This window comes from Ipomoea triloba, chromosome 6, assembly GCF_003576645.1.
Source record: "Ipomoea triloba cultivar NCNSP0323 chromosome 6, ASM357664v1".
Lineage (NCBI taxonomy): Eukaryota > Viridiplantae > Streptophyta > Magnoliopsida > Solanales > Convolvulaceae > Ipomoea > Ipomoea triloba.
Genome location: NC_044921.1, coordinates 11,857,304 through 11,868,555, shown reverse-complemented (window position 1 = coordinate 11,868,555; position 11,252 = coordinate 11,857,304). Strand labels below are relative to the sequence as shown.

At 36.9% G+C, this 11,252-nt stretch overlaps 1 protein-coding gene across 1 annotated transcript; it reads right to left on the bottom strand.

Moving 5' to 3' along the window:
* Positions 1-287: 287 nt before the first annotated feature.
* On the bottom strand, positions 288-1,688 carry LOC116022895 (abscisic acid receptor PYL2). Its single transcript, XM_031263798.1, has 2 exons — positions 1,606-1,688; positions 288-1,152 (listed from the first exon to the last, which is right to left on the bottom strand). Exon 2 carries the CDS (start codon positions 1,116-1,118, stop codon positions 549-551), a length of 570 nt encoding a protein of 189 aa, XP_031119658.1. The 5' UTR covers positions 1,119-1,152; positions 1,606-1,688; the 3' UTR covers positions 288-548.
* Positions 1,689-11,252: the final 9,564 nt, after the last annotated feature.

Sequence of the window (11,252 nt, the reverse complement as noted above, 5' to 3'; positions counted from 1 at the left end):
TTTACACTCTCACATGGATGTTGGGAGTGACTCTTTGTGCTTCAGTAGGTTGAGAAAAGTAGCTATGAGCAGATACTATATTGTAACAGAGTTAGTAGTACTTGAAAAAAAAAAAAAAAAAAAAAAACTACTTACCAAACACCCCAAAAAATATTTGGATCAATTTCTATTTTCTACCATGTTAATAAAACATCAATCATTATATATTCGGAGTAATAATAGTCTCCAATTGAAGAAATTAAATGCACAGAAAATAAAAATAAATAAGTAATGTAGTACTATTGTCATGGGCAAAATAATATATCTTGCATCCTTGCCTACCCAACAAAATACATCCTTCACAAATGCATGTTTATCAATATTCATATATAGCTCTAGTTTTTTTCCATTTTATTGTATTTGCAGCTAATTTATTATACATTAAATAGTTTTGACAAATTTTAAATAAATATAACTTACATTTTTAATAAATATATCTGTTGCACGGTGTCTCCCCGCCAACATAAAGCAACTCAACAATTCAGCACCGCCGCGGGCGGCGGCGGCGTTTATTCGTGGCCATGCAAAGCGGCCATTGCCACCATGCAAAGCTTCTGCAGGTTGAGCTTGACGACGGTATCGGTGAACATCTTTGTGTCCACCACCGTATTCCCTTCCGGTATATCAACGATATACGACTCCAAAACCACCGTGTAAACGCTCCCATTCTTCTTCTGGAACTCGTTGACGGAAGTGACGCTCTGGTAGTTGTTCAGCCGGTGCTCGCCGCCGACCACTCGGAAGCTTATGATTCGCTTGTCGTCGTCGAGGATCTCGAGGCGCTCCGTGCTGGTGGACGCGGGGATGCCGGAGACCACGGTGACTTCCCGGACGCTCCCCACGCCGCCGTCGCCGGAGACCATCCGGCAGCTCTTGATGAAGTGCTTGTACTTCTGCGGGTTGTCGAAGCGGCGGACGAACGGCCACACCACGCTCGCCGGCGCGTCGATGTGCTGCGTTATCAGGGACGTGCACGTGTTGGGCCTGGGGTCGAAGGTGTGGTAAGATTGGATCACCGTTTCCAGCTGGGAATATTCCTCTTCCGTTAGCCCTTGAGGGATTTGGACTGTCTTCTCCATCTTTCCTCTTCTTCGGATCCACAAATTTTCCGACCTAGTAAATGTTTTCGGAATGTCAAAGGAGACAAAACCTGGGAGAGAGTTTTATATATGTATCTGGTCTTGTTGGGCAAAGGCCTGGACAAGTCTAAGTGATTGGTGGCTAAGACTTGTTGGTGAGGGTTAATAAATGTTCAAGTCTTGCATGCGTGTGCTTCAGACTATTTTAACCTAGTGATAAGCTCCTAACAAGCGAAGTTGGGTTCCGAATCAGGTGAGGATCCTATGGACTAATTTAGAGCATCCATTTGGATTGATCCAACGGCTATGAATGCAACTGCACATCATCCAGACTATAAATGCACTACAAACTGAGACTGAATGCACAACAAACTAAGAACGAATGCACAACAAACTGAGCGTGAAAAATTAAATCGATTACATATAATTAATCACAACCATTGAATTATTTAAATCAAACGATCAGATAAGTCAACATGATCATCACCTAACTATAGATTCTCATTTGATCCTTAATCAGTGAAGTTGTATCAGTATTAGGTCATAAATTATGGGCGAAGACCAACTTTCTGCTCCCAAAATATTATAATAATATAAAAAAAATAAAATTGTGTCTTAGTTTTATATTTATATATGTGTTGAAGGGCAGAGGATGGAAGAAAAGATGGGGGAGTACGTGTGTTCATTTAGTCATGCATTCATGCAAGGCCTCGCTAGCTTTATGTTCCTTTCGGTGGGGCATAGTTATTGTAGTTTTTGACGGTGTGATATTGTAATATAGTATCTCATGAGCCCGTGCTCTGACGGTGGGAAACAGCGATGCTACACCACTTTTTACTCCTAATATTTACGACACTACTGCATTGTTTTTATTTGTATTTGATTTGTAAGTAAAATTGTTTTTAACATGAAAATAAATCAATAATCCAAGCAATGTAATAAATAATTTTATTGTTAGCGCAGCTTAGAAATTGAATATTAAGAACTAAAATCATGAAGTGTCTACTGCCTCCTTAATTTGAGCCAATCAATTATGGACAATTAGATTAGTGTATCTCTTTGTAGTCCTTTACTGACTAGAGTTACTAAATATGATTTATCTAATACACACATAGGGTAGTACTTGCGTGTTTCCCACTTTTTGAGGGCTAGGAAAAGAAATATAACATTTTCACTGTGGGAGAATAGTTTTATTTTTTTTTTGTTTTCAAGATGAGATTTGTGCAGTCATAGATAATCATTCAATGATTTTGAAATTAATCATAATCATTATATAGATCATTTAATTTCATAAAATCCATACTTACTTTTAAAATCAGGAAAATTTTAATTTTAATGTAATTGCTATTAGGTACAATTGCCTTGGACGAAATGTTGTTACAAATTGAAAGGTAGAAGAAATATTATCCAAGTAAGGCTAGAAAAATCTATGGCAATTTGTTGCAAGTATATATTCAAGTATTAAAACATTCAAGTTGAAGTGTAAATTATCCGAATATTCAAATCTAAATGCCCAAGTTTCAAATATTCAACTACTAAAAACTCAAGTTGTTGAAGTGCAAATTTGACAATATTGTACCTATGGTACGTATATTGAATTATATATTTTATTTTGTATTGGGATTTCTATTAGGAATAAGAATACTATTAAATTTTGATGATGCAATCTAAAAATTAGTTAGATATTAAAATTCCTAAATTTTCTTTATAAAATAGTCTAAGTCAAAATGTCATACTTTATAGCATTTCAAAATATGAACTATACCATACAGTGCAACATAAGTTTAAAGAAATAATACTTTCATCACAGTAGAAGTTTAAGGGTGACGTGTTCATTGACATCACCCAACAGCAAGAATTAATGAACTACAAGGATTGCTTATATATTAAAGCAGTAAAACTTTGGAGATAGCATGCTTATGAATTATGATGAGCCAATTTGAGATGAGAATGATGAGAAAGTTCAATTATATATATATTTTTAGACTAAAGTAGAACAAAGTAAGGATGGTATTTTCATTAATCAAGTCAAATACACCAATGATGTAATCAAGAAATTGAAAATTTATGGTAAATCTTCAGTGAAGATACCTATGCATATATCATTAAAGATGGATTTAGATAATCAGGGTAACGATGTTGAACAATCAAAATATAGAGATATTATTGGATTTCAATTATGGATTTCTTTAAAAAAAAAACATAAAAAATATAACGAATCAACCTACTTTGTATAAAAAGATCTAAATGCCTGTTTATTTAACGAAATTTTAGCGATTTTGTTGACGGAAGATCGAAAATGGTCATGTCACAATAATACTATGAGCAAATATGATTTCTGATAAAAAGGGACTAAATGTGAACTACTACCTATAAATCTATAATAAAAAATATAATTAACTCTTATGTAATGTATGATAATGTTAGCTGCATTTGTGTGGTTAAGATAGTGAATGTAATGTGTCTCGTGACACTTGCAAGCCAAAGCCACTTTTGGTTGTATTTTATTATTTTAAATTTTGTTGTCATCTTGATTTTTTATGTCCTTCAAATTTAATTTCTTTGGTTAGAAATATACATACAGTAGCCGTCCATACAATCTAAGCCATCCATACTCCTCACAGAATCACACGATTTTTAATTGGGACCAAGGGCAATGGATATATGCGAATGAAGCTAGAGAGTGGGAAACTCAAATCTGCTCGTGGGAGTCTAGTTGCGTGAGGATTTCAACATTGCTGTTCACTGTTTTATAAATGTATTTGCTATGGTCATTGTATCGATCAAAACCCAAAACTTGAGCAACATACCAACCCAAAATTTGATTCATGCCAGGTGGAAGCATCATCATAACCAAAGAAAAGTAAATGAGGAAGGGAGAATGATAATACCATATTAGATTTGCTATAAGTGCATACTGAACTAATATTATTATACCTGCAGCAGAGTGAAAGCTCGAAGGGGCCAAGGATTTAAGCCAGTAACAAGTTAATTGTTGACAAGCCAATGAAACCATTTTCATTTGTAATGTGCTCATTGCTCAAGTCATAACAGATTATCAGAATTCATAAGATAATAGAAAACAAGAATAACTGATTAATAAAGAAAATGCAGAGCAGAATGAATGAACATTACTACAATGGTTGGAAGGGATAAACTAGTTCCAATAGGACCAGCACTCCTAACTCCACTTGGCAACTCTGCAAATAAAATTCATATAAGGATTAAAACTTAAAAGTTAAAAGTGAATAAGGAACTAAGAAAATAAGGAATAACATAAACAAAGAAAGGTTTACCTTTTTCAAGCATTTCACAGTCATCAATATTTTCCTCAATTTGGATTGGTTGATTTGGTAATCTCAACCAATCCTATGTACATATTAAGGCTTCCACAATTTTAGGAGTTAAGGAACTCCACACTCTACCACTTGTAGAAAAAGGATTCAGAAACCACAGTTGATATTGGTACTGCCAGAACATCCCTTGCCATTTTTTAGAGAATGGGCAATCTCTCATTGTTTACCTTCCACCATCTAAGGATATCAAAATCATCCTTATCCTCCACAATACTCTCACTCAAATATATTTGCAGCTCAGTCTGTTTTTGACTTCCACCACTCTCCATTCTTTACCTTTTCAGCTCACTTTTCAACCTAGATTGTGGCCTACCAACAGTAGTAGCCTGCACATTCATTGGTTGAGAAGGCTGGGTAGTAGATTGTTCACTACTTACACTAACAGAGTATGTGGCTGCATAATCATTGAACAACTCAACCATTGCAGATTGGACCTTAGCTAAACATTCTTTGCCTTTAACTTCACCATAAAGTTGAGTAAACTAGTGAGACATATACTCAACTTTATCTCTGGGGTCCAATATATTGGCAAAGAATATCAGTCAGTTCATTTTTTCAAGGTCCCCCAATATTTTTCAAACTTAATTTTCATTTGGGACCCCATTGCCTGTACAGAATTAAACCAAACACATTAAAATTAACACAAACATAGAAAAACATATTTAAATTTAATTAACATATTTGTTTTTACCTTTTCACTCCCAAATTCAGCCCCAATCATGTCATCTAACATGCTACTAAGATTAGAGATCTCACTGAAGAAACTGTTAGATGTCACATAAAGAGATCCATAAATTCTCATAGCCATATCATAAAAACTTTTCAGCAAAGTAACCAAACTTTTCACATCACACCAGTCCAGAAAAGTTGGCACAAATTCACCCAGGTCAGCAGAAAAATGAGGAATCATTTTCCTCATGCTTCAAACACTCTCTGGTACTGGATATCAATGTTGAGCATCATATAAATGCTATTCCATCTGGTAGGAACATCTAGTCGCAAAGTTGATTTGGCTTCCACCCCAATAAGATTAGCAAGATCTCTAAATATTTTTAGCATTGCAAGGGAGTTCCTAACCCATCTCAATACATCCCTTACCCTCTTAACAGAAGTGTCAGCAAACTTCAACCCATCTTGCACTACAAGATTCAAAATATGGGCTATACACCTCATGTTCATGTACTTAGACCTAATAGAAGTGCTACCCCAAGATATCATCTTACTTTTGAAAAACCCCATGGTAGTATCATTGGAAGAGGCATTGTCAACTGTGACAGTGAAAACATTCTTAATACCCCACTCAACTAGACAACTCTCGAATGCCTGGCTATATACTCTCTCCTATGAGATGAAACAGGGACAATAATGGCTATGATTTTTTTGTTGAGCTTCCACTGATCATCAATGAAATGTGCAGTAATGCACATGTAATTTATCCTCTGTATAAAGGTCCATTGTCAATGGTTAAGCTCACTCTTTGGGAGCTACCCTTAAAAAATTGTTTTAGGACTAATCTCTCATCTAGGTATCTTTGGAAAATATTTCTTGAAATTGTTCACCTAGAAGGGATTTGGAACTTAGGACAAGCAACTAAAGTAAACCTTTTAAACCCTTGCCCCTCTACAAACCTAAAGGGTAACTCATCTATTATAATCATCTCACATAAAGCTTTCCTAATGGCTTCCTGATTAGACACCCAAGTCCCTAATTCACCCATTACCCCCTCAGAACCCTCTGGTGCAGAGGATGATACCGCATTGACGGTGAGCATTAACTGCCTTGCATCCTTAGAATGAGGATTTTTTAGACAGCCAAGCATATGATTTCTTAAAGAGGATGTGGCATGGTTTTTTGGCTCACATGCAAAGAGCCTTGCACAGTATAGACACCTCCCCTTAATCAACTTTCCATCCTTAAGGATCTTTTTAAAGTGATCCCACACCTTTGATATAGACTCAACCTCCTTCCTCTTTTTTTGCAGGAACAACAGGAGTCACTTGAGGCTACTGAGCAGATGTCTCAGTGCCTTGGGCTTGTCCTCCATGTCCCTCTTGTGTTGAGGGTTGAGGTCCAGAACTAGGTTCACTGATGCTCTCCATCTAAAAGGATGTGCATCAATTAATTATCAAACATTCCACTACCAATTGGCAAGTATGCAACAATCACTATAAACATACAAAGAATTGAAAGAAATCCAAATTTAGACACAAGTTTGTGTCATCATTTATCAAGATTTCATATTTACATATTTAGATTACAAACATTTAAAGGCATTCAACTTATTTAAGGGTCATACATCCATAAATATATCACATTATCACATATTTACATTACAAGAAATCCAAATTCAAGAACTTATATCCAGTTCATCATTATCTGAATTTCAGTTAAGGGTTTCCACTAATAAATGGAAATTTCAAGTTTTAAACTTGATAATTTCACATTTAAGCCTTATCTTTAAGGGACATCAGAACATCACATAATATAAATTAGGAATAGCAAGTTGGATAAGGTTTCCACAGCCTTACAATATATCGCGATACAGTGCTTAAATCAGATTAAAAATTAGGGTTTGAAAATAAAACTTCTACCACTTTAAGAAATCACAACATTTCTGATCATATTGAACATATATCACAAATACAGTGATTAAATCACAATAAAAATTAGGGTTTGTGAATAAAACTTCCACTACTTTAAGAAATCACAAGATTTCTAATCATATTTAACATATATCACAAATATATCACAAATACAATGATTAAATCACAATAACAATTAGGGTTTGAGAATAAAACTTCCACCACTTTAACAAATCAGAATATTTCTCATCATATTGAACATATATCACAATACAGTGAATAGATAACAAATCATAAAATTAGGGTTTGCGATTTTCCTAGTTTCCCACAAATAATCCCCGGAGAACAAGGGTCTCTATTAGAAATCACCATAAAAAGGGCTTCCACCGCTCTAACGCCTCTAAGTCGCCAAAGGCCACCGAATATCGGAGACGACTTTCGAACACGAGTCTCAGTCTCAAAGAGTGAGACAAAGAACAGAGAAGTCAGACAACAGAAAATAAAGAGAATCAGATGATCAAAGAGAATCGAACTATCGGAGAAGAAGAGAGAACATACTCACAAAGACTCAGAGATAATCGGAGTAGAGAGTAGAGAGAAGTTAGAGAAGAGAGAATAGAGAGAATGGAAGTGTCTAGACAACACAAGAACGACTGCGTAAATGATAAATATCTGCAAACAAGAACATATATAGTAGGCTTAAACGACATCGTATCATAGCATGCCTAACCCAACCCTAATATATTTCAGATATGAAAATATCCTACCCTACTTGATATCCCTTATCCGGCGTCGTTTAGGGCTACGGTTCAGGTATGCTATTTCGGATGCGGATCGGTTCGGGTGGCCCTGTTTCGGATCGCGGGTCGGTCGGATTAAACGGATATGGTCGAGTTTGCCAGCCCTAAATTCGGGATGGCAATTCAACTCGCCCCCAACGGGGGCGGGTTCGGGGAATTTTATCGGGGAACGGGAGCGGGGATGGGGAGAATTTCCCATCCCCACTGGGGACGGGGAGTGCATTTCCTTCCCCGACCCCGATCCCCGTCCCCATCCCAGATTCCCCGAAAAATATTATATATATATATATATATATATATATATATATAAAATAGAGCAAATTGTCATTTTGGTCCACTGACTATAGGGGTATTGTTAATTGCAGTCCACGACTTTCAAAACTATTAATTTCGTACCTTAACTATTCAATTTTTGTCAATTTCGGTCACTCCGGCCAAATTACCGGCCAAATTACCGGCCAAATGTCGTCGGAAAGTTCTAAAGCCTAAAATAACAAGGGTATTTTGGTTATTTCACATCTCTTGTCTTCTTCTCCGGCAAGCTCCCACTTTTTCTTGCATTTTTCCGGCGACCTTCGCGATGAATAGAGCAGCAGACGACGGTGGTTCCCCTAGCGTAGCGTCAGCATCCATGGTGGAAGATAGCAAGCAGCAGTTTCCGGCCTTCACTTTCCACCTCAATAAAAGACCTGTTTCTGGTCAAACACTCCATCCATCAATTTTCGCAGAAAACAAAACCCACATAATTTAAGATTAGAGTAAATTGCACTTTTGGTCCTATGACTATAGGGGTCCTGTTAATTACGACACTTGACTTTAAAAACTAACAATTTAGTCCCGTAACTATGCATTTTTTAACACATTTGGTCCTCCCGACCAAATCACCGGTCAAATGTCGCCGGAAAAATGTAAACCGTTATTAAGTATTTAATCACAAGGACAAATAGGTCATTTCACGTGGTTTCTTCTTCTTCCTTCACCTGTTTAGGTTTCTCAACACGCCGACGTTTTCGGCGACATTGAGAGCCTCTGGAGGGAGATTGTGGCTTTCTCTTTCCCAAAATTGGTGCCGGATTCCACCAAGCAGATCAGCGACGGGAGAACGCCTTCCGAAACCAACCAATCTACAAAGCTTCCTGATTCTGCAATTTAATTAGTAAAAAGCAAAAAAAACAAATTGTTCTGTACTTTTCGGCCATTAAAGCAAGTAAACAAGGGATAAGACACTGTTTTTTCTTATTTCTTGGCTTCACACCCCTGAACCAATCTTTATTAATATTACTATTATTATTTTTACCAAAAATCATCATCATCCTCGTCATTAACATCATCACCAAAAATCATCATCATCCTCGTCATTAACATCATCACCAAATCTCATCATCATCGTCTTCATCCAAAAGTAATTCGGTCGCCGGTCTCCCTGTTATCGCCACACGGAGGAGTACCGCCAGAGACCCATCGTCGCTGCCGGCAATCCCGCCGGAAGGTCAGAAACAAAGTAGATCGAAGTCGTGTGCCGTTGTTCAGTCCGTGCCCAGCTCGCTGTCGCCGTCGTCAACAACGAAGAAGTTGGGATGGAGCAGCAGACGAAGAAGGTACTTGGCTTCCAGTACATATATAATACTCCGTATATGTTTGATAAATTAAAGCTGAAAAGTTGCTCTGTGCAGTGGCAAGAACGGGCGGCGACATTTCCGGCAAGAAGAAGAACAAAAGCAAGTGAAAAGACCAAAATAACCTCCTTATTAAACAGATTAAAATGAAATACAACTTTCCGGTGACATTTGACCAGTGATTTGATCGGGAGGATCAAATGTGTTAAAAAATGCATAGTTACGGGACTAAATTGTTAGTTTTTAAAGTCAAGTGTCGTAATTAACAGGAACCCTATAGTCATAGGACCAAAAGTGCAATTTACTCTTTAAGATTATCCATTCCGTTTCATGATAAGTTGCCATCACAATAATTTAAGATTATCCATTCCATTTCATGATAACTCGACACCCAAAATTTTCGTAGGACGTCTAACCATCAAATGGTTAGGATTAGTACGCTGGATGCTGATGCTACGCTGGAGGGGAACACTGCCCCGCTGCTCTGTTCAGCGCGAAGGAGTAGCCGGAAAAATGCAAGAAAAAGTGGGAGTTCGCCGGAGAAGAAGACAAGAGATGTGAAATGACCAAAATACCTTTGTTATTTTAGGCTTTAGGACTTTCCGGCGACATTCTGCCGGTAATTTGGCCGGAGTGACCAAAATTGACAAAAATTGAATAGTTAAGGTACGAAATTAACAGTTTTGAAAGTCGTGGACTGCAATTAACAGGACCCCTATAGTCAGTGGACCAAAATGGCAATTTGCTCTATAAAATAAACAATAGTCAAATAAATAGATTTGTTTTAGTTTTGATTAGTATTATTGATTAGTTTTAATTAGTTTTGATTACTGTATTGATTAGTTTTAATTAGTTTTTACTTTTTAGAATGTTAAATAAATAGACTAACATATAAATTAAAGTAGAAAACTATTAACGTATAATACCAAAATTTTCTAACATAACATTTGAAATTTTTGATAATATCATAATATAGTCATTCTTCTCTTTTTTTTTTTTTTCATTAGCATCATTAAAAAACGGGGCGGAGAATCCCCGTCCCTGAAGAATCCCTGCGAGGACGGGGATGGGGAATAATTCCCCATCCCCGCCGGGGAACGGGGCGGGGACGGGGAATGGGGCCTATTTCGCGGACGGGGAGGGGACCCCATTCCCCGCCCCGTTTCCATCCTTACCCTAAATACAACAAAGTACAAACTACCAAAGTCAAATTGCCAAATGAAAATGCAAAAGTGTCAAAGTTTAGACATAGTAATAACAGTACAGACTAACAAAGTGCCAAAAAACAATTATGTCTGTTAATAAAAGTAGTAAAAACAAGTGCTTTAGAACTCCCTAAATTGTACTAAGTTTCATGTCAATATTTCATTAGTTCAGAAGATAGTTCAAACATAGTTGGTCTATCTTGTACTCTTAGAATAAAACTTGTATGTAGTACAGAAAGTAGTACAAAGGTCTGGAAGACTTTGAACACAACATAGTGAACAAGTATCTGCACCAGACCAGAGAATATGTTCAGAGTTGGTTATTGGAGTTACAACCATTTTCAAGATTCTGAAAGGTATTAATGAGAGCCAACTCTTATTCAGAAAAGGTTGAAGAAAATTACAGAGAACCATCTGCAAAGTAATCTTTGTAAGAGCTTAAGAGAGATCTTGACAAAGCCTACCTTTGACTCAAGATACACTTTCTCTATGAGAATTGTTGGGCAAGTATTCACTCTGGAAAGCCGCCGGTGCTGCTGTTGAAGGGGAGCCTCAACTCAAGAAGATCGGGAGAT